At 41.0% G+C, this 24,839-nt stretch overlaps 3 protein-coding genes across 3 annotated transcripts in view; 1 reads left to right on the top strand and 2 right to left on the bottom strand.

Annotated features, from left to right (window-relative positions):
* Positions 1-12,050, bottom strand: part of LOC133978649 (dematin-like) — a 28,857-nt gene extending 16,807 nt beyond the window's left edge. The window contains exon 1 of the mRNA XM_062416943.1: positions 11,934-12,050. The gene's annotated coding sequence lies outside the window, so the exon portion shown is untranslated. The remainder of the gene's footprint in view (positions 1-11,933) is intronic.
* LOC133979436 (uncharacterized) overlaps positions 1-24,839 on the top strand; it is a 1,726,912-nt gene that overhangs the window by 1,093,991 nt on the left and 608,082 nt on the right. The gene's annotated exons all lie outside the window — the stretch shown is intronic.
* rsph14 (radial spoke head 14 homolog) lies at positions 14,832-21,208 on the bottom strand. The gene is made up of 6 exons (XM_062416910.1): positions 20,787-21,208; positions 19,820-19,922; positions 18,841-18,959; positions 17,065-17,314; positions 15,720-15,856; positions 14,832-15,327 (listed from the first exon to the last, which is right to left on the bottom strand). The coding sequence occupies exons 1-6, from the start codon at positions 20,959-20,961 to the stop codon at positions 15,041-15,043; spliced, it is 1,071 nt and encodes a 356-aa protein (XP_062272894.1). The 5' UTR covers positions 20,962-21,208; the 3' UTR covers positions 14,832-15,040.

Genomic DNA, 24,839 nt, shown 5'->3' with positions numbered 1-24,839 from the left:
TAGCAGCCATCTTAGCTAAGTAACTAAATAACAAACTAACAAACTAAGTAATTAACTTAGTAAGTAACGAAGTAATGAACTAACAAACTAAGTAAATAACTAAGTAACAAACTAATTAAGTTATTAACTAAGTAAGTAACAAACTAAAAAACTAAGTAACTAAGTAAGTAATTAATTAAGTAACGAAACTACGTAAGTAAGTAACAAACTAATTAAGTTATTAACTAAGTAAGTAACGAAAGTAATGAACTAAGTACTGAACTAACAAACTAAGGAACAAACTAAATAGCTACTGTATGTAACGAACGAACTAAGTGAGGAACTAAGTGTGTAATTAACTAACTCTTTACTCCAAATGTTCAACTTCTCAAATCCATCCGTACATGTTGGAGCTGAATCACATCTGAGATATGAGAGTGGAAACACCTTAGCAACCGCCTTAGCAACCAAGAATACAGCAAAACGTCGCAAATGAACGCAAACAGCAGAATGTGTCTCCTTTAAGGACCAGTCAGGAAGGTTGCATGAGGGTTTTAAATGATCACTTTTAACCTGAAGTCAAATGATATTGGTAATCGATCACAGAATAGATTCACTTATAATCCACCTTAAATTTGGAAGCAATCTTCAAAAGGCCTTAAAATTAGATTCTTTATTTCCACTACAGCTGTTTAAAGGCCTTATTTCAGACCTTGTTTTAATTCACACTTTAGTCTCCATATTTCCTTCTTCCTTTTTCCTTTCTAACTTCTCACTTCCTACCCTTTTTTCCTTTCATTTCTTACTTCTATCTAGTCCTCCTCGTCCTTTCGCTGTCACACAGTCTAGCTGTTGTCATGACGACGGCTCCAGGATGAAACAGTAATTCTACTGCACACGTTTTTCACGCCTCTTCCTCCTCTGACTTTTCTCTGTGAGGTTTTTGCCCTGATAAACTCTTTAACCCTCCTGTTGTCCTCGAGTCAAGGAAGGAAGGGATGGAAGAAGGAAAAAATGGAAGGGAGGAAGAAGGAAAGGGAAGGAGGAAGGAAGGTAGGAAGAAGGGAGGAAAGGAGGGAGGGAGGAGGAAGACAGGAAGGAAGAAAGGAGGAAGGAAGGGAGGGAGGGAGGGAGGGGGGGAAGGAAGGGAGGGAGGGAGGAGGAAGGAAGGAGGAGGGAGGAAAGAAGGAAGGAGGGGAGGGAGAAATGGAAAGAGGAAGGGAGGAAGGAAGGAAAGAAGGAAGGAACGAAAATAGGGTGAGAGGGAGGGGAGGAAAGAAGGAAGGGAGGAAGGAAAGGAAGGAAGGAAAGAAGGAGGGGAGGGAGAAAGGAAGGACAGAAGGAAGGAAGAAAGGGGGGATGGAGGGAAGGAAAGAATGAATGGAGGAAAGAGAGAGAGGAAGGAAAGAAGGAAGGGAGGAAGAAGGAAGGAAAGGAGGGAGGAAGGGAGGGAGGTAGAAGGAAGGAAAGGAGGGAGGGAGGAAGGGAGGGAGGGAAGAAGGAAGGAGGGAGGGAGAGAGAAGGAAGGAAGGAAGTAAGGAAGGAAGGAAGGAAGGAAGGACAGAAGGAACAGTCAAAAGAGACGGGGTCAATTTGACCCGGCATGACGACACAAAGGTTAAAGCAACTGACTGATATGAGAAGCGTCATGTGACCATCAGAGATATTAGAGGAAGAGAACAGGTGATGTCACTGTCAGAGAAACACTGAACCAGCTGTTTACTGCTGCTGACATCAACATCTGCACATCAGGGAACTGGTAGCCATGACAACAGAAGTCTAAATTCATTGAGATGTGTATTTCAGGTCAGATGAGTGTTTCTCTCTTCATGATGATGATGATGATGATGATGATGACGGCTCTGAACCAGAAAACACACCGACACGCTGATAAGAGCACATGCTGTTTGGGGGGAAAGCAGGTTGATCACATGACCGCGGCGTTGTACGTCAGCCCCGTGTGACCCGGCAGCCGAGTGTGTGTGAAGAGATGTGTATTTTTAACCGCTGCTGGTCTGATATCAGAGCAGAGAACAAGGTCCGTCTGTGATATCAGCAAACACGAGACGAGCTCAACTTAACATTCCTGCAGCCGAGAATCAACTGACGAAGTGGACGGCAGCCACAACACAATAAACTCCAACCCCTCCCACCATCACCCCAACCCCCCCCAAACACCACCAGCACACCACCCGCTGGCTGTGCCTGTGGCCTCATTCCTGCAGCACATTGCCCCCCCACCCCCACCCCCCCCCTCCCCACCACCTCAGCTCCCTCCAACCCCCTGCTGTACCCAGAGATAAGAGCTGAGGCCCTCGCTGCTGCAACAACAGCCCTGGATTCAAACCACACGAAAGGAAATGACCTCTGAGGTACTTGTACTTTACTGTAGTACAGTTTGAAGGTACTTGTACTGTACTGCAGTACAGTTTGAGGTACTTGTACTTTACTGCAGTACAGTTTGAAGGTACTTGTACTTTACTGTAGTATTTCCATGTGATGCTACTTTCTACATCTCAGAGGGAAATATTGTACTTTCTACTCCACTACATTTATTTGACAGCTTTAGTTACTTTTCAGATGCAGATTTGACACAATGGATAATATAACAAGCTTTATAAATACAACATATTGTTAAAGATGAAACCAAAAAGCAGTGTGTAGTCGGCTCACATTTCAGATGTCTATGAGTTGTTAACAGCTCCACCAAATACTGATTTTTCCCTCTAAACTTCTCACATGCTTTCATTTCAATAAATGTTCAAATGATCCAATATTTCAGCAAAAATCAAAGATTAGAGAAAAAGTCCAAAAACTGAAAACAATATTGTGTATCAGAACTTAGAACTTAGTTTTTTCTTCTTTCCTCCTCCCATTAATCATCTCACCACCCCTCACATTTATCTGCTGACCCTTTGGAGGGGGCCCCACCCTAGGTTGGGAACCACTGGACTAAACCTAGCTAACTGTATATAAAGTAGTGTAAACTAGCTCCACCTCCAGCAGCTACAACAGTAACATGCTGCTCTAACACTGATGCTTCACTATTAATAATCTAATGATGTCATAATAATAATAATATATCAGTCATCTTACTGTAAAGCAACAACACAAGCTGGCTGAAGAGTCCTTTTAATTATTTTAAGGAACGAACTGAAAACTGATGTCTAACAGTTTCACTTCATTTTAATCCCTCATTTTGTCTAAAAATGACTCATATGTGATGAGAACGTGTTGCACTTGATGACAGATGTACTTCATCATTCACACAGATTTATTTATGGTTGATAGAAACAGAGAAAGGGCAAGTGACGCAACATTTGTGTTTGTGAAGAACAAATGTTGCTCTGGTTCGTCAGCTTAGTTTCAGTGTCATAGTTTTAATATCTCTCCTGATGCAGAGCAAGCAGAGAGTCACTGGAATTTATTGTGTCATCTACAGAAGATTTGATGTTAACTATTAGAGTTAAAACTTCAGCTCTCATTGGGGGGGGGGGGGGGGGGGGGTATTTTATATTTAGCTGGAGGCCAGATTTGACCCATGAGCCTCTATTTGACTACAATGATCTACAGTCAGTCTTTAGTAAATCTGGTCTCCATTAACCTCCTGTTGTCCTCGAGTCAAGGAAGGAAGGAAAGATGGAAGGAAGGAAGAAAGGAAGGATGGAAGAAAGGAAGGAAGGAAGGAAGGAAGAAAGAAAAGGAGGGAGGGAGGAAGGAAGGAAGGGATGAAAGGAAAGAAGGAAGGGAGGAAGGATGGAAGGAAGGAAGGAAGGAAGGATGGAAGAAAGGAAGGAAGGAAGGAAGGAAGGAAGGAAGAAAGAAAATGAGGGAGGGAGGAAGGAAGGAAGGGATGAAAAGAAAGAAGGAAGGGAGGAAGGATGGAAGGAAGGAAGGAAGGAAGGAAGGAAGGAAAAAGGAAGAAAAAGAGGGAGGGAGGAAAGAAGGGAGGGATGAAGGATGGAAGGAAGGAAGGGAGGTAGGGAGGAAAGAAGGAAGGAAGGAAGAAATGGAGGGAGGAATGAAGGGAGGAAGGAAGAAGGAGGGAAGGAAAGAAGGAGGGAAGAAAGGAAGGAAGGACGGAAGGAAGGAAGGAAGGAAGGAAGAAGAAAGAAAAGGAGGGAGGGAGGAAAGAAGGGAGGAAAGGAAAGAAGGAAGGAAGGAAGGAGGGAAGGAAGGAAGGGAGGAAAGAAGGAACAGTCAAAACAGACGGGGTCAATTTGACCCGGGAGGACGACACAAAGGTTAAAGTAAAGGTTATAAACTACTAAATTTAACTATTCAATAATATTCTGTAGAGTAACAGCCATGAAATCTATTTTAACTTCCTTGTATTAAACCCTGCTGTTTACTCTGAGCAGCAGGCTCCACTCTGCAGGATCATTGGGCAGATTTTGGATCCATTTTCACTCCCGACACTGCGGGAGTGTTCGAGGCCTGAACACATAATCTCCCCAAATGATCCTGCAGTGTGAAGAGTTTACAGACATAATCTTCATGTTATAGAGTGGAACAGAGTCTCCTGAGCCAGATGGCAACAGTATGATGCTTGTTTAAAGGGTCAGTGCGTAGAATTTAGTGGCATCTACCAGGAATGCACTCGGCAGAAATTACATATAATATTCATACGACTGAAATTAGGAGACATTGTGTTTTCTGTACTTTAAAACGAGCCATTTGTATCTACCAGGCGGGGAGTTCCGGTCCTCTGAAATGAGGCCAACGAGGAAGTAACTTAAAACTGCATTTTATCAAAAGGCCACCAGGGGGCGACCGTTTTGGTGTCAAAAGGACTTCCGTCTCTATACAAGTCAATGGAGAATTCACCAACTTCTCACTTGATTTCTAACCTCAGTAAACGTTTTCAAAATGTGTTTATGGTCTCAATCGCTAGTTTAAAGCCTTCTTCAATGCAGTATGATGTTCATTTGGGACATTTTGGCCTCCCTGATTTTATATGTGACGATAAAGCAGGGTATGCATTAGGGCGTGGCTACGTCGTGATTGACAGGTTGATTGGTTCACAGGTTCAGGAGGGCGCCTCATGCTCCTCCTGATGCCCATTTAAGTAGAATCCGAGTTTTTATTTTTCCCAGCATGCACTTGAAATTTTCAAGATGGCGCTGCTCAGATCCGATACTATTGGCCTCCGAGCAGCAGTCCACAAACGTCACGGATGTTACGTCCATTATATCTACAGTCTATGGTATCTACACAGGGAATCGAACCGGCCATGTTCTACAGAAGCCCAGAAAGGACAAACCAATCACTGACATGAGAGAGGGCCTTTCACATTTTTTGGCAAGTTTGGCAGCCACTGCAGGTTCTCCTATAGGCTTAAAAGGGCAGTGTGGATTCAAGGAAACTTTATTGTCATACCAACAACATATGCATGGACATGAGGAGGTACGACATTAAATACTGAGGCCCAGTAAAGCCAAGAGCAAATAAAATAACAATATAGAAATAGATAAATAACAATCCTCACCACTAGAAGCCACTAAATCCGCCACACTGCACCTTTAACGTGTAATGCGAGTACTAACATAAAGTAATAATAATAATAATGCAATTCATTTATATGCACCTTTCGAAGCACTAAAGGACATCTTACAAGACACATAAAGAACAACAACAGTGCCTCAAAGTAGCTGCAATTTTTAGCATCTATTGGAGCTTTTCCACTATACAGTTCTAGCTCTACTCGACTCTACTTGACTCAGTTTTCTTTGCGTTTCCATAGTGATAGTACCTGGTACCTGGTACCTGGTACTTTTTTAGTATCTGCTCTGGTGAGGTTCCAAGCGAGCCGAGCCGATACTAAATGTGACGTCAACAGACTGCCGGCCACTAATTGGTCAGAGAGTCACTGGAAGAGTCATGAGCCGTCCCACACAAGAATCAAACCCGCCATTATTAAATACCAACAACAGCGTTACAGAGATTCGTTTCTCTTCTCTTGCTTTGTGTGAGACAGAAAGCCTCATACAGCAGCAGGAAGGAAGGAAGGAAGGAAGGAAGGAAGGAAGGAAGGAAGACAGAAAGCCTCATACAGCAGCAGGAAGGAAGGAAGGAAGGAAGGAAGGAAGGAAGACAGAAAGCCTCATACAGCAGCAGGAAGGAAGAAAGGAAGGAAGGAAGGAAGGAAGGAAGGAAGGAAGACAGAAAGCCTCATACAGCAGCAAATACACCATCGCCTCCATGTCCTCCTTTGTTTATGTGTTTGTGTCGCGTATAAAACAAAGTCACGGCAGTTTAACGCAACGTTGCTATGACGACCCCGCTCACGTTGAGGAGGAACTATAGTAATGGAAAAGGTTCCTGGTACCAAACCGAGCCGAATAGTGCTAGAACTGTATAGAGGAAAAGCGCCACATGTGTTCGGTAGAGAGATTCTGAGCACGCAGCCATGACTTCATCCACAGTCTTTTGTCTTTCAGTGCAAATCCTTTGCTCACATCTTAATTATTTTTGGATGCTAAAGGAAATGACTGATTTACTAATTAAGATTCTTAAATGAAATACTCTACTGTGATTGTGATTTATCGTCTCTCTCTTTTAAAAACGCACTCAGAGCTCCCTCCTGTACTCAGAATCAGCAGCTTTACTCCGCCGGTCTATTTCTGCTGCTGCAGCGTCTCAGAGGAGCAAACTTTCTATTGTATAACATGAGTGAAGATGACTCATGTGTCCATAAATAGAGGAAGAAGAAGAAGAAGAAGAACAGCGTGGCGCCCACGCAGTACGCTGACACGTTCAGGGACTGCAGGAGTTCAGGACACCGGCGATGAGAACAAAACGACACTACATGTGAACTTATTTATGTTCTGAAACGCTGTTGCTATAGAAACGAACAACAAATCACACTCGTCAACTTTGACTCTTAATCTATTACACAAAGTACAGTTTGAGATTTATTACAATAGCAAATACTAGAGTTGGGTATCGTTTAACCTTCGTGTTGTCCTGAGTCAAGGAAGGAAGGAACGAAGGAAGGTAGGAAGGTATGAGGGAGGGAAGAAAGAAGGAAGGAGGGAGGGAGGAAGGAAAAGAGGAAGGGAGGAAGTGAGGAAAGAAGGACAGAGGAAAGAAGGAAGTGAGGATGGAAAGAGGGAAGGAAAGGAGGAGGGAGGGAAGGAGGGAGGGAGGAAGGAAGGGAAGGAGGGAAGAAGGAAGGAAGGAAAGGAGGGAGGAAGGAGGGAAGGAAGGAAGGGAGGAAAGGAAAGAAGGAAGGGAGAAGGAAAGGAAGAAAGGAAGGCAGGTAGGAGGGAGGGAGGAAAGAAGGAAGGAGGGAGGGAGGAAGGAAAAGAGGAAGGGAGGAAGGAAGGAAAGAAGGACAGAGGAAAGAAGGAAGGGAGGAAGGAAAGAGGGAATGAAAGAAGGAGGGAGGGAGGAAGGAAGGAACAGTTGAAACAGACGTGGTTAATTTGACCCGGGAGGACAACACGAAGGTTAATAGTGACGATACCTTCCCTTAAAGTGATATTGATACCTTCATAGATACCAATCATATTAAACTCCTCTACATCTAAATGATAAGACTTTTACACCAATGCATTTTGAAAGTCTTTAAATTATTAAGCTGTTGTGTTGTAGATCGTACTAATAGTCGTGTTTTCTAGCTCTGGATGTTGGGAGACGTTTACAAACTACTTGGTATCGATTTATTTCAGTCGATACGTTAAAGCAGGGAGTCAAACATACGGACATGTTGTCTTTTAATAAAACACACTACTGTTCTCTTTGATTTGCAACATGATTCAGATTTAAGCCTCCTGTTGTCCTCGAGTCAAGGAAGGAAGGGAGGGAAGGAAGGAAGGAAGGGAGGAAGAAGGAAGGAAGGAAGAAGGAAGGAAGGGAGGAAGGAAGGGAGGATGAAGGAAGGAATGGAGGAAGGAAGAAGGAAGGAAAAAGGAAAGGAGGAAGGGAGGATGAAGCAAGGAAGGAAGGAAGGAAAGAAGGAAGGAAGGAAAGGAGGGAGGAAGGAAGGAAGGAAGGAAAGGAAGAAGAGGAAAGGATGGAGGGAGGAAGGAAGGAAAGGAAAGAAGGAAGGCAGGAAGGAAAGGAAGGACAGAGGAAAGAAGGAAGGAGGGAGGGGGGGAGAAAGGAAAAGAGGAAGGGACGAAAGAAGGAAGGGAGGAAGGAGGGAAGAAAGGGGGATGGAGGAAGGAAAGAAAGAAGGGAGGAAAAAGAGAGGAAGGAAAGAAAGAGAGAAGGAGGGACGGAGGAAGGAACAGTCAAAACAGACGAGAGGACGACACAAAGGTTAAATAACAAATCTTTCTTGGTGGGTTTGAGCAGATTGTTTCAGGCCTTTACGGTTTATTATCGTAAAGTTATAACATGTTTTACATCTACATGATATATTATATTTATATGTTACTATGCGCAGTGGTGTTACTGCTGCGGCCCCTCGAGTCTGTGGCTCCTTACTTAAAATGAGTGTGACACCTCTGCCTTAAAGGTTGGCTATAATCCCTTTCTTCTGGTTTTACACTTATCAGAAACCAACATAGACTTCTGTGTGCTTCCTCCTTCACATGTAAGTAGTGTTGTTTTTGGCGCCTGTTTTAATGTTAGTCTTCGTCTAGTCTTTGTGTCAAGCTGTCATTTTAGTTTTTATTAGTTTTAGTCACGTTCATACTCTTCTTAGTCTAGTCAAGTTTCAGTCGACTAAAAGTCTGATTTAGTCAAAATGATCTGTGACTATTTTAGTCTAGTTTTAGTCAATGAAAATTGTATTTTAGTCTCTTTTTAGTAATGCAATTATATTTAACCCAGTCAATATAGTATAAGTACATAGTAGTATAGACGAAACCAACATTTTCTTTTAGCCATAAACCCATTTCACAATTCAAACAAGGTTGTCTTATTAATATATTATTGTTACCTTATAGACTAAAGAATAACCGCGGCTGGCCATCGGTCCCGTTCTCTGTGTCAGTTGTCTGTCATTAACGCTAACCTTCGTTAACGCTAACCTTCGTTAACGCTAACCTTCGTTAACGCTAACCTTCGTTAACGCTAACCTACCGCAGCTGCATCTTCCAGATAATGCCGCGAGTGGGGATTGAGGAAGTGACGTCGAAGTGAGACACAGGAAACAGAAATACTGCAAAATAATAGCAACAACGCGACTAAACGAGACGAAATAACGTTATAACATTTCGTCTCGTCTCGTTTTAGACATTTTAGCAGAGTTTTTATTTTTTAAACCACATTTAGCATCATTATATTTCATTATATATTTAATTATAGTTATCGTCACATGGCCAGCATTTACGTTGCGTCTCGTCTCGTTTTCGTCACGTGATGAAGGTTCGTTAGCGACGATATTTAGTCATAATTTTCGTTGACGAAAGCAACACTACATGTACGCAGATATTTACTGTTCCATGCTGTCCTCAACCTCTACAGACTAACACACAGGCAGTTATTCAACCCCCCCAAAAAAACCCATTTGGGAGTCAATGAGGTTCAAATGTAAAAGTGCTTTAAAAGAGCAGAAATGTTGCAGCAGTACGACAAAAATGTTGAATTCATGTTGGACTTTGACTTTCAAACAGTCCTTTGAAGTAGCGAGGACCGTGCACAATGTAGAAATGTCCTCACTGTGCTGGTTTAACACTGCACACACACACACACACACACACACACACACACACACACACACACACACACACACACACACACACACACACACACAAACACACACACAAGCAGGTTCTTTCTAGCTCCCACAGGACTGGAAACACATTATTCACAGCTGCGGTGGGTTCAATAGGACAGCGAGCGGCAGAGAGCTGATCTGTCATCAGCCTGTCTGCATTTTTACATTCTGCTGCGATTATGAAGCATCTCACATTCTGACCTCTGACCTCTGACCTCCAGCAGCAAACATCCAGTAGCAGCAAATTCACCAAAAATACACACACACAAAAAAATCAACCATCAAACCGAACAATTCACAATTCACATCAAATCCACGAGCAGAGACTCTGTTGTTCATTGTTTCCATGACGACGCCTCTCTCCCACATCTCCACTCAACAACACCAACGTCTCTATTCATCACATTCTCACCCTCATCACCAATCATCTCACCGCCCCTCACATTTATCTGCTGACCCTTTGGAGGGGCCCCACCCCTAGGTTGGGAACCACTGGACTAAACTAGCTAACTGTATATAAAGTAGTGTAAACTAGCTCCACCTCCAGCAGCTACAACAGTAACATGCTGCTCTAACAATGATGCTTCACTATTAATAATCTAATGATGTCATAATAATAATATATCAGTCAGAGGACCAAACCACTACTTTACTGTAATACTGCATACTACATCACTCATAATACTGCAGTACTTTTACTGTAATACTGCATACTACATCACTCATTATACTGCAGTACTTTTACTGTAATACTGCATACTACATCACTATAATACTGCAGTACTTTTACTGTAATACTGCATACTACATCACTATAATACTGCAGTACTTTTACTGTAATACTGCATACTACATCGCTCATAATACTGCAGTACTTTTACTGTAATACTGCATACTACATCACTCATAATACTGCAGTACTTTTACTGTAATACTGCATACTACATCACTATAATACTGCAGTACTTTTACTGTAATACTGCATACTACATCACTCATAATACTGCAGTACTTTTACTGTAATACTGCATACTACATCACTCATAATACTGCAGTACTTTACTGTAATACTGCATACTACATCACTCATAATACTGCAGTACTTTTACTGTAATACTGCATACTACATCACTCATAATACTGCAGTACTTTTACTGTAATACTGCATACTACATCACTATAATACTGCAGTACTTTACTGTAATACTGCATACTACATCACTCATAATACTGCAGTACTTTTACTGTAATACTGCATACTACATCACTCATAATACTGCAGTACTTTTACTGTAATACTGCATACTACATCACTCATAATACTGCAGTACTTTACTGTAATACTGCATACTACATCACTATAATACTTGCTATTTAATTCTATTATTATTCAGGACTTTTACTTGTAATGAAGTATTTTTACATTGTTGTATTTGTACTTTTACTATAATAAAGTATCTGAGTACTTCCACATATTCTGTATACAGTTGGAACAGACATATTAATACTGATGATATGATGTTATAGATATTATAAATATGATCATGTAGCTACAGTTATTACAGCATGGGGAGGATTTCAGACTGCAGGCCTGCCGGCAGATGTTGTGTATGAGGAGGAGGGGGAGGGGGGGGGGTGTTACATAAAACCTCTCTCCCTCCTTTAATCCTCCTCTCCTCTCCTCCCTCCCTCCCTCCTCTCCTCCGCGGCGTGCTCACTCTCCAGCAGCAGCAGCCTCTTACATAATATCACACCGCACCTGAGTCATACCTGCTGATCATATCTAACCTGTTTATAGGAAGCTGTGAGTCTCTATAGTTTAATGCATAAACAGGAGGAGGGAGATGGGGGGGGGGGCATCTTCAGCTGGCTTCCCCCCGGACAAGGTCGACCACAGCCGGGGAGAGAGCTGCCGAAGCCCCGCTAAAAAGCTCCGCATCTTAACGCTCCAGTATCTCTACATTGCACCAGTGAATATGACTGGTATTACTATTATTATTATTATATTATATTATAATTATTATCATTATTATTATTATTATTATTATTATCGGCTAAATTTCACTCTGCAGCTTTTCTCTGCGATGTGAAACACGCGCAGATCTCTCTAGAATATTCCTTTAATGTTTCTATAATAACGGAGCTGAGACTCACACACACACACACACACACACACACACACACACACACACACACACACACACACACACACACACACACACACACACACACGCTGTTTTAAAGAACTGATCACATGTATAGATGATGGAAAGGTGAGTCTTACCTGCGCTGCTGCTGCTGCTGCTGGTACCGGTGTGTGTGTAAGTGTGTGTAAATGTGTGTGTGTGTGAGTCAGAAACATCCAACAGCCCGACACCAACTGTTCCTCTCTGCGTTCAGTCCCAAATATAGTCCGCGCGCGTGTGTGTGTGTGTGTTGTGTTTGTATGTGTGTGTGATAGCAGCGCTCTCTCTCTCTCTCTTTGGACTAGTCCATTTGCAGCAGTGTGGGGGGGGGGGGGGGGGGGGGGGGGGGGGGAGGTTAAAACATGACAGTGCAACATAACGTTGATTACTCCGTGCGCGCGCGTGTGTAAAAATGCTTAATTGCAAATGAAAAGTCCTACATTTAAAAATCACATTATAATAAAAATACATAAATATTATTACCTACTTATAATTTCATACTATTATTATTATTATTACTGATTTGTCACATTTGAGTTTTAACTGCTTTATGCACCAACTGGGAGATTCTGCAAAAATAATTATAGTAATAAATAAATAAATAAATATATAAAATAATAAACACGTTTTTGGGAAAAGTCTGAAATATAAAAATAACAGCAGCTGTCAGATAAATGATGATTTAGTCAAATCAATGTTTCCTTTAAAACGCTGAGGAGGAAATACTTCATACTAACAACCATAAAATCATAGAGATGAAACTTCCTGTCCGTCTGTTTAGACTGTTGACTTTCCTCCCTTCCTTCCTTCCTTTCCTCCCTCCCTCCTTCTCTCTTTCTTTCCTCCCTTCCTTCTTTCCTCCCTCCCCTATCTTCCTTCCTTTCCTCCCTTCCTTCCTCCTCCGTTCCATCCTTCCTTCCTCCCTCCTTTCCTTCCGTCCTTCCTTTCTTCCCTTCCTTCCTCCTTTCCTTCCTTCTTCCTCCCTTCTTCCTCCGTTCCATCCTTCCTTCCTCCCTCCTTTCCTTCCTCCCTTCCATCCTCCCTTCCTTCGTCCCTCCTTTCCTTCCTCTCTTCCTTCCTTCTTCCTCCGTTCCATCCTTCCTTCCTACCTCCCTTCCTTCCTTCTTCCTCCCTTCCATCCTTCCTTCCTACCATCCTTCCTTCTTCCCTCCCTTCCTTCCTTGACTCGAGGACACCAGGAGGGTTAATAAAGAACATTTGGACTCATTTTGATTGTAATAAAGTCTTTAATTATAAAATGAGCGTAAAGACTGAAAATGTCTCTAAAATATTTTTCTTTTACAAAAACTGAACATAACTGAGGATGATATTAATAAAACATGAAACCTTTTGTCTTTTTTACCATCTGATCAGAAGTTAAAGTTCTTTTTAGACACTATTTGATCTATTTAACTTGTATTTTTGACTCATTTCTTGTCTCCAGGCTCCATAACTCCCAATTTATTGTGTTTTAAATAAAGTCCGTTATTAATAAAAGTATAATTATGATACCAGCATTACACCTGCTACTATTTAAATTAATTCATCACCAACGACTACTTTTAATTTCATGTTTTTATTCATTTTATTTATGAAGAAATGATCAAAATTCTAGTTTGACTTTTTTTAAGTGAATATTTTCTGTTTTATTTCTTCCTCTGTGACAATAAACATAAAACTGTAATGCTCTTATATTATTAATGTTTTATTAATGTTTTAAGTTGTTTTTGATTGTCTTAAATGTCCTTAAGGCTCAGGTAGTGCTCTATAAACTTCATTATATTGTTGTCTGAGCCTCAATATAAAGACAATAAAGCTGTTAAACTAAACTAATATCAGACTTGTGGACATTTCAGATCTCAGTCGTCAACATCTTAAAAACAGATTCATTGATATTTAAAATCACTGATAGTTGCATCTCTAACTATTAACTATCACATTTCCTCTCATTCGTTGTGTTTCTTACTGTGCTTGTAGATAAATCTGTTGACCCACATCACTCTCATGTTTCATTATGTTTTATACTGAAAGCTTCAGGCGGAGACAACAGCTGAGTGAAGAAGAAGAAGAAGAAGACGAAGAAGAAGAAGAATAAAAAGGATCTTCTCATGTGAGGAAGACTTCCTGCTGCAGAGCTGACGGCCTTAATTTGACTGAAGAGCTTCTTTCAGAGCAGCAGGTCAGACACAAAGCCCCCCCCCCCCCCCCCATCTTTTTAAATGCTTTTGACTTGCAGGCAACATTTTCTACATTCATTCACCTCAATATGGAACTCTGACCATGTTTAACATCCAACATCAGAAGGTGAATTTAAGGTGAATTTAAGGTGTATTTAAGGTATATTTAAAGTGTATTTAAGGTGAATTTAAAGTGTATTTAAGGTGTGTTTAAGGTGTATTTAAGGTATATTTAAGGTGTATTTAAGGTGAATTTAAAGTGTATTTAAGGTATATTTAAGGTATATTTAAGGTGTATTTAAGGTGTATTTAAGGTGAATTTAAAGTGTGTTTAAGGTGTGTTTAAGGTGAATTTAAGGTGTGTTTAAGGTGTATTTAAGGTGTATTTAAAGTGTATTTAAGGTGTGTTTAAGGTGAATTTAAGGTGTATTAAAGTGTATTTAGGGTGTATTAAAGTGTATTTAAGGTATATTTAAGGTGAATTTAAGGTGTATTTAAGGTGAATTTAAAGTGTATTTAAGGTGTGTTTAAGGAGAATTTAAGGTGTATGAAAGTGTATTAAGGTATATTTAAGGTGTATTTAAGGTGAATTTAAGGTGTGTTTAAGGTGTATTTAAGGTGTGTTTAAGGTATATTTAAGGTGTATTTAAGGTGTGTTTAAGGTGAATTTAAGGTGTATTTAAGGTGTGTTTAAGGTATATTTAAGGTGTATTTAAGGTGTGTTTAAGGTATATTTAAGGTGTATTTAAGGTGTGTTTAAGGTGTGTTGCAGGTGAATTTAAGGTGTATTTAAGGTGTGTTGCAGGTGACCATGAACCTGATTAAGAACATAATTAACAGAAAATCCTAAAAAGCAGCAAACGTCTCCTTTAAGATTTCCTCTCTGAGATTCAAACCCAACCAATCAGCTCGTCCGTTCTTCCTCATTAACACATCGTATGAATCATGATTTGCACACCTGCTTATTTAATTGTTCGGCTAATGCTACCACAGCAGGTGAGGTGTGGAGGTCAGAGGTCAGCAGGCTCTCAGGGAGTCCAGGTGACGACTCTCACGGCGGTCTGAGCGGCCCGACGGACGTCACGGTCCTCCTCTGGTGCTTCGCTCCTCCTCGCCAGCAGGGGGAGCTGCTCCAGCAGGAGGCCGCGGCCGTCCGGAGCTTCAGCCAGAGAGGTGAGGGCTCGCAGGGAGTAGATGACGAGGGCCTTCCTCCTCCTCTTCATCTCCTCTTCCTCCTCTTCCTCCTTCTCTGTGTGTTCAGACACCACGTCTAAGAGGACGGGGACGACGTCCAGATCCAGACACTGAAGCTTACCTGCAGGATGACACAACGGTTTACTGACTTTATAGAAAACAGCCAATCAGCACAGGTCACATGGTGTGTATAAGGTGAGTTCAAGGTGTGTTTAAGGTGTGTTTAAGGTGAATTTAAGGTGAATTTAAGGTGTGTTTAAGGTGAATTTAAGGTGTATTTAAGGTGTGTTTAAGGTGTGTTTAAGGTGAGTTTAAAGTGAATTTAAGGTGTGTTTAAGGTGAGTTTAAGGTGTGTTTAAGGTGAGTTTAAGGTGAATTTAAGGTGAATTTCAGGTGTATTTAAGGTGTATTTAAGGTGTGTTTATAGTGTGTTCCAGGTGTGTTCCGGGTGTGTTTATAGTGTGTTTAATGTGTGTTCCAGGTGTGTTTAATGTGTGTTCCAGGTGTGTGTACCTGTGGTGATGATGACCGTGTTCATGATGGTTCCTGCAGCGTTGGCCTGAACCTCCACGTCTTCGTCCTGCAGCAGACCGACCAGAACAGGAAGCACGGCCTTCTCACAGACCTGCTGCTTCCCGTCCACAGGGACACTGAAACCAGCAGAGAGCAGTCAGAACGACTAAATAACCAACTAACTAACTGACTGACTGACTGACTGACCGACCGACCGACCAACCAACCAACCAACCAACCAACCAACCAACCAACCAACCAACCAACCAACCGACCATCCGACCGACCGACCGACCGACCGACCGGCCGACCGACCGACTGACTGATTGACTGACTAACTGACTAACTGACTAACTAACTAACTGACTGACTGACTAACTGACTTACTGACTGACTGACTGACTAACTGACGAACTAACTAACTAACTAACTGACTGACAACAGAATAACTAACTAACTAACTGAATAATTGACTGATAAACTAACTAACTTACTAACTGACTAACTAACTGACTGACTGACTAACTGACGAACTGACTAACTGACTGACTAACTAACTAACTAACTGACTGACTGACTGACTAACTAACCGACTGACTGACTAACTGACGAACTGACTGACGAACTAATTGACGAACTAACTGACTGACTAACTGACGAACTAACTAACTAACTAACTGAATAATTGACTGACAAACTAACTAACTGACGAACTGACTGACTGACTGACTGACTGACTAACTAACTGACTGACTGACTGACTGACTGACTGACTAACTAACTAAATAACGAACTAACTAACTGACAAACTAACTAACGAACTAACTAACTGAAAAACAAACTGACAAACTAACGAACTAACTAACTGAATAACTGACTGACAAACTAACTAACTAACGAACTAACTAACTGACAAACTAACTGACGAACTAACTGACTAACTAACTAGCTAACTAACTAACTGACTGAGTAACTAACTAACCAACTAAATGACGAACTAACTGATTTTCTAACCAACTAACTAACTAACTAACTGACGAACTAACTGACGAACTAACTGACGAACTAACTAACCGACTAACTAACTGACGAACTAACTGACGAAATAACTGACGAAATAACTAACCGACTAACTAACGAACTAACTGACGAAATAACTGACTAACTAACTAACCAACTAACTAACTGACGAACTAACTGATGAAATAACTGACTGACTAACTAACTGACTGAGTAACTAACTAACTAACCAACCGACCGACTGAATGACTAACTAACAGACTAACTAACTAATATAACCTCTGTCTCTCTTCACCACATTATGAATCAGAGGCTGCCGGCTCACCTCAGCACCATCATGGCCGCCGCTGCCTCTCTGCGGATGTTGGCGGAGCGGTGGGAGAGTTTACGGCCGAGCAGCGAGACACCGTCAGAGGCCAGAGCCGGCAGAGCGTCCAGCCTGGAGCAGCAGCTGAGGGTGGACAGACGCAGCACCTGCACCTCCTCCTCCTCTTCCTCCTCCTCCTCTTCCTCCCCCTCGTCCTGCCTGAGCTTCAGCATCAGTTTGGGAACCAGAGTCAGCAGAGCGTTTGCCCCTGCAGGAGGTAAAACCAACGTTGTAATCAATGTTTGGTTTGTAAAATATCAGAAACCAGTGAAAAACTTTCCTAGAATCTGAGGAAACGTCTTCAAAAAGCCTTCTTTTAAAACCAAAACCTAAAAAATATTCAGTTCACCAAACATGACGAAGAAAAACATCACATACACCGTTGTATTAAAGAAGCTGAAACCAGATAATTTGGGTTTATTTGCATAAAAATTGACTAAATCTATAATTAGTATACATAAATACCTACTGTATATATGGGTCAGTGATAAATAAGTGTTGGCAAGACGATCGATTCATAAATTTGCACCATTTTTTACCAAAAGTAAGACTGAATGCTCCTGAAAATGTCAAATGGTGTAACCACAAAAGAATGATACATATTACATATTTTATCACCTACAGTGTATTTAAGTCAAGTAAAAGTTTATTTATACAGCACATTTAAAACAATCTCTGTTACCAAAGTGCTGTACAAGCTTAACACACGAGACTAAATAAAAGAACTATTATGAGTAAGGATTAAAAGCCGATGCAAAGAGGTGAGTCTGAAGCAATGATTTGAAACTGTCCAGAGTCGGAGCAAAAAGCAGAGTATAACAGACTGTTCCACATGTAAATGTTTCCTGATCTCCATGGTAACCAGAGTAAATGTAATATGTAGAACAATTGTATTCCATTACCTTTATTTAATATAAAGTTATAATGTAAGATCATGCCAAACTAGTTGATATGGTGTTTTATTGAGAATTTACTGTTTTTAACCCTCCTGTTGTCCTCGAGTCAAGGAAGGAAGAAAAGAAGGAAGGAAGGAAAGAAGGAAGGAAAGAAAGATGGAAGGATGGAAAGATGGAAGGATGGAAAGAAGGACAGAGGAAAGAAGGAAGGGAGGAGGGTCGGGGGGAGGAAAGAAAGAGAGAAGGAGGAAGGGAAGGAAAGGAAGGAGGTAAGAAGGAAGGGGGATGGAGGAAGGAAAGAAGGAAGGGAGGAAAGAGAGAGGAAGGAAAGAAAGAGAGAAGGAGGGAGGAAGGACAGACGGAAGGAAGGAAGGAAGGAAGGAAGGAAGGAAGGAAGGAAGGAAGGAAGGAAGGAAGGAAGGAAGGAAGGAACAGTTCAAACAGACGGGGTCAATTTGACCCGAGAGGACGACACAAAGGTTAAGCAAGTTGAATTATTTGGTACAAAGTTTTTATGGTTACACCACTTAGACATTTTTGCCATAATCCTCTAATATATTCTCTCTAAATGGATTAAAAGCAGAAATTTGATGCTGGGTCCACAAAAAAAGAATCTGTGCAAGTTATTCATACGTTTATTTTCACTTTTTAACCCTTTAAATTTAAACTAAACCACATGGACACTAACAAACATCACTGACCCTTTACTAGTAACCTCAGAATATATCATTAGATTAGATAACTGTGGTAGTTGAGGTAGAGGAAAACCTTGTAGAATATAAAGATCATTTCACACTGAAGCAGTATTGAGTGTGAGTGGAAGCGTTGGTGACCGTACCAGCAGGCAGCCGGGCGAGGCGGTTCAGCACCCGGTGGACGTTTCTCCTGCAGGAGGACGAGGAGTCGTCCAGCAGCTGAGAGAGAGGAGGGAGGAGAGCGGAGGAGAGCAGCGCCCGTCTGCAGGACGACCATAAACCACACAGCACAACATTTAAAACAGCTGGAATCAACATTTTATACTCAAACATCACATGACTTCCCTTCAGAGAGCGATCGTCTCCTTTTAGTTTGATTTCATGCTCGAGCTGCAGTAATTAGACGATAATCAATTAATTGTTTCAGTCGTATTACAAGCAAACATTTTCAATAATTCTCAGGTTTTAGCTTCTTAAACGTGAATGTTTTCTTTTTCTTATGACAGTAAATTAAATATTTTACATTTCTGAACTGTAAGTTGAACAAAACGAGACGTGAACACATCTGTCTCTGAGCTGTGAGATATTATAAAAAAACGTTTTCACTCATTTTCTGTCAACTTGTAGATTAAACAATTTATCGATAATGAAAATAATTGTTAGTTTTAGTCCTATTTAATACTTGGAGTCACTTTTTCTCCAATAAAGTTATATTTTTTCTGTTTTCCTCACAATATAATAACTTTAAGGAACATTTCACTATTACATTTTTGTTTATTTTTGCATCTTTATATACAAATTATTTATTTATATAGAGTTAGAGTTACTTTTTTTATATGAAGATGAAACTGTGAAGATGATCCTGATGTTGAACTTATCTTTATTTATTTTTCTCATTTGTGTTTTCTCATTTTTGACACAATAAAGAGTCAAATATGTTTTTTGCAGCAGCAGCTTCAGGTTCAGCTGTGTTAGAGTGACACCTGCTGGTCACAACATGCAATTGCACAAAGAGTAAAATCTGTTAAAAAGCCACAACTTTTTCTTACCTATCTATCTATCTATCTATCTATCTATCTATCTATCTATCTATCTATCTATCCATCCATCTATCCATCCTACCTGCCGATGCTGTGGGCTGTCAGCAGGTGAAGCAGCTCGCAGGTTTTCGTTCTCACTGATGAATCTTCGTCTTTAAATAAAACCTCCAGCTGTTCCACAAAACCTGCAGCAACAGAAGAAGAGTATGTCAAGTCACATTTATTCAGAAATCACATTTAAATCAAAGTGCTTTACAGACAAAATGTGAAATACTGTTTACTCATCTATTTATTTAGTTGTTTAAACTGTTAAATTGTGATATAAATCATTAAAATCAATCCTACATAGAGTTGCTTTATGTACCCTTAAGTTTTAATAGCATAACATTGTTAAACTGTTAAATACTACATCACACATAATACTGCAGTACTTTTACTGTAATACTGCATACTACATCACACATAATACTGCAGTACTTTTACTGTAATACTGCATACTACATCACTCATAATACTGCAGTACTTTTACTGTAATACTGCATACTACATCGCTCATAGTACTGCAGTACTTTTACTGTAATACTGCATACTACATCGCTCATAATACTGCAGTACTTTTACTGTAATACTGCATACTAGATCACTCATAATACTGCAGTACTTTTACCGTAATACTTGAACTACATCATCATAATACTGCAGTACTTTTACTGTAATGCTGCATACTACATCACTCATAATACTGCAGTACTTTTACTGTAATACTGCATACTACATCACTCATAATACTGCAGTACTTTTACTGTAATGCTGCATACTACATCACTCATACCACTGCAGTACTTTTACTGTAATACTGCATACTACATCATCATAATACTGCAGTACTTTTACCGTAATACTTGAACTACATCACTTATAATATGCAGTACTTTTACTGCAGTAGGATTTTTCATGCAGGACTGGTAATGTAGTATTTGTACTTTTACTGCATTAAAGTATCCGAGTACTTCTCCCTGTGTATATTTGCTTCATGCCAGCTGTCTCACCTCCAGTCACAGCCTGGTAGAGCTTCTCCGGGTCGTGCATCAGGTCGCAGAGTGAAGCCAGAGCTCGCTGCTTCCTGTCGGCCTCCAGCTGCTGCAGCTCCCCGAACAGCTGCGGCACCGCGCGCCGCCCGAAGGCCACCGGAGCCCGGCTCGGATCTATGAGCACACCGGCCATCCGGAGCACCTGTGTGGAGCTTAGAAGCAGGTTCAACCCCGGTCACTCAGAAGCTAACCGGGATAATTAACGGAGTCAGCCGAAACACTCGGCGGCCGTTGCTAGGTGACCGCATGTAAACAACAGGATGCTGCGTTCACGGCCTCTGTCACAATCTGGAAACCTGTGATTCTACTGGGGAAATTACTGTGGCCGGGAAATGCAAAACAACAATACAAAATTTGAAACACTTTTAAAAAGTTTGAGACAAATTTACATTGGGGGAAAAATAGTACATATCATACAACAAAATTACATTAGCAAAACACTTTAACAAGTCCCGAAACACACAAATGACACAAACCGGAAAGCGAAAGTACTAAATACCAGACGTGACGTAGTGATAAAGTGAGCGGTGACAGTCTGTACACCAGTATGTTTACTCAGCTGTTTAATAAACCATACACATATATACGTATATATGTTTATGAACTAAGCTAGCTGCTACTGTCATGCTGTGAACAACATTGAGCAGAGTTTCTTCTTCTCTCGACACTTTCACAACTAATGTCTCACTGACTCTACAGCACCATCTGGTGGCGGAATTTATACAACGCTTAACTCATAAATGAACCAACTGCAATGTAAATTAATCGATTAAATGAACTAAAGTACACACAAATTACAAACTTAGAAGTTTTTGGTTAACATACCAGTAAAGACAGAGATCACAGTAGGTTTTATTTAACGCCGTCAAAGAAAACATTACATAACAAAACAAATGCATTTCTCATAAACTCCTGAGGCTGCTGACAACAGTTAATGTTGAACACAGAAACTGTGCTTCTGTAAGATAAACTTGTGGGTTTTTTGTGAGTAATTTAGTTCAATTAATGAATTAATTTGCATTGCAGTTAGTTTATTCATGAGTTAAACGTTGTATAAATTCCGCCACCAGGTGGTGCTGTAGAGTCAGTGAGAAATTGGTTGTGAAAGCTTCAGGTTCAGCTGTGTTAGAGTGACACCTGCTGGTCACAACATGCAGCTGCACCGGCTCTGTGTCTACCTCTGTAGCAGCTTACTGACGGAGCAACTCTGTCCCTGTTCAGTGTCCGGACCTTTAACACAGAACAGTGAGGAGGAATAAAGTAGAAACCGGAGAGCAGCGACGAGAAATGACAGCAGACTATAACAGAGGTTAAATCGCCCCTGCTGTGCCCTCTCTGTTACATCCTTATGTGAGCCTATATTATATTATATTTATGTTCCCATAACAAATAAAATAGGATAAACATTAACAGTAAAATCATATAAAGATATGAATGTATTCAAATACTAACAAACCTGCAACACGTAGTGAAGCTGAAGTTGATGTTAGAGCTCCACCTGCTGGACACAACAGTGTAAAAACACACAGGTGAGGTTCAGAGCATTTTAATAATGTGACTGTGGACAAAATAACAGGAACACAGTTTAACAGGAATAACAGTAATAGTCTGTATGAGCTTTATGAAGTGTGTAATGTTTCATGATCCTATCAGAAGTGTCTGATGTTCATGTTGGAGGGTGTAGTTTGTTCAGTGTCTTTCAGTCAGTGTTAGTTAGTGAAGGTACTGACATTAGTCAGTTGTGATCAGACCGGATTTATAAAGTCTAGGCTAGCTGCAGACAATGTCAGACGACTTCTCCATATAGTAGATGCAGCAGTAGACAAAACAGCACCAGCTGCAGTGCTATCCCTTGACGCTATGAAAGCCTTTGATAGGCTGGAGTGGTCCTTTTTGTGGGCGGTCTTAGGAAAAATGGTTTTCGGAAATAACTTTATTCATATGATAAAGGTCCTGTATTCAAATCCCTCAGCTCTGGTACTCACCGGGCAACTCTCCTCTGCGCTGTTCCCTGTCACCAGATCGTCCCGACAGGGCTGTCCCCTGTCACCGGCACTTTTTGCACTTTCTCTCGAGCCACTAGCTCAGATGATTCGTCAGTCCCCCAATGTGCATCCTATTTCAGTTCGTGATTCAAATCACCACGTATCATTGTATGCTGATGACGTGTTGGTCTTTATGGAGAAGCCACTACAATCTATACCGAACTTACTGTCCATTTGTGAAGAATTTAGCTGTCTCTCAGGTTTTAAGATAAACTGGACCAAATCTGCGTTACTCCCCCTTAATGATTCGGCTAAGGGGCTGCAATTTCCAGTTGGCATCCCAGTTGTCCAGGATTTTAAATACCTCGGAATACAAATTTTTCCTTCCTTGAACCGTATTGTAACGCACAACTACTCAAAAATATTTAATAAAGTTAAAGCAGACTTGGATAGGTGGATGAGTCTCCCTAACTCTCTTAGAGCCCGTGTCTCTATAGTCAAAATGAATATTTTACCCAGGATTAATTTTATCAGCTCAATGATTCCCCTCTCTCCTCCTGTCAATTATTGGAACAAAATACATTTTTGTGTGTCTCAATTTATTTGGAACAGAAAGCGCCCGCGCCTTAAACTGTCCATCACACAAAGAGGAGTGGCCAGTGGTGGCTTATCTGTACCAAACTTTAAGTTTTATTTCTGGTCATTCGTACTTAGACCATTACTTGTGTGGCGTGACTCTGATGCCTCAGTTTCCTGGCGCAGGCTAGAAGAAAACTGTGTGAGACCCTGGAACTTGCAGGAGGTTCTTTTTGCCATCATATCCAATAAACAATGCCAATTACGTTTTGGTCCAATAGTCTCACAACTCATTCAGACATGGCGTGCGGCTGAGCTTCAGTGTAAAATCTCCTGTAAGTGGCATACACTCACACCGATCCTTAACAACAATGGCCTATTAATCGGAGGGAGACCGATCTCTTGTGCTGCCTGGTGTAAAAGTAATATTTGCACTTTAGACAAGGTATATAGTGACACTGGGCTGCGCACCTTTCAAGATATTAGAGACAGGCACAATTTGCCTGCAAACTCGTTCTTTTTCTATCTGCAACTTAGATCATCTTTACAGGCGCATGGTGCTCCGGTACAACAACCATTATCCATTCACCCACTATACAAAGTACTTGCCACTCGAATCAAAAAGAGAGGGTTAGTATCCGCACTTTATCATTTCTTCCTGGAGGCCTCCTATAATGAACTACCACTTGACAGAATATGGAGGTATGATTGCCCTAATTTGGACTCTGATTTTGATTGGTCACAGGTCTGGGCAAATATTAGAAAGGCTTCCCGCAACCCCGACCACCAGCAGATCCACTTTAACTATGTACACAGAACATATTTGACCCCTCGCAAACTCCATTGTATGAAGTTGATAACTGATCCCTTGTGTAGCCTATGCTCTATGAAGGCCTCTGGCACTTTTTTGCATATGATGTGGAACTGCCCTCAGGTTTCACAGTTCTGGTCCAAGGTGGCAGCCAAGCTTTCTGAATTAGTATCAGGGACCATACCAGTGACTATACCTGTCCTTTTGCTTAATGATCTGTCACAAGTTAATATTACTAAACTTAAAAAGCGCACTGTTCTAGCTGGCTTAACAGCTGCCAAGAAGTTGATAGCCTTAAGATGGAAACCTCCCCATTCTCTCACCATCAGACACTGGGCACTTACTTTCCTAGATGTAATTTATCTAGAACTGTCAACTGCTAGAATTAATGGCGCTAGTGAGGCTTCCATAAACAACTGGCGTGCAGCAGCTGACGCACTGAAAGAACTTATAAGATAAGCTCAATGAGACTCTAACCTTGTTTTTCCTGAATGGGTTGTGTGCGTGTGTGTCACGTCAGATCTATACTCCATAGGGTGCTAGAGAGCGTACCACTGTGAGTGTGCTGTTGGGGTGGGGGGTGTGGGGTGGTGCCCATTTTCCTTTTCCTTTTGTCTTTTTTTTTTCTTTCTATTTTTT

The sequence above is a fragment of the Scomber scombrus genome, chromosome 4 (genome assembly GCF_963691925.1).
Source record: "Scomber scombrus chromosome 4, fScoSco1.1, whole genome shotgun sequence".
NCBI classification, from domain to species: domain Eukaryota; kingdom Metazoa; phylum Chordata; class Actinopteri; order Scombriformes; family Scombridae; genus Scomber; species Scomber scombrus.
The sequence above is the reverse complement of the archived record's forward strand: the minus strand, read 5'-3'. Positions and strand labels throughout refer to the sequence as shown.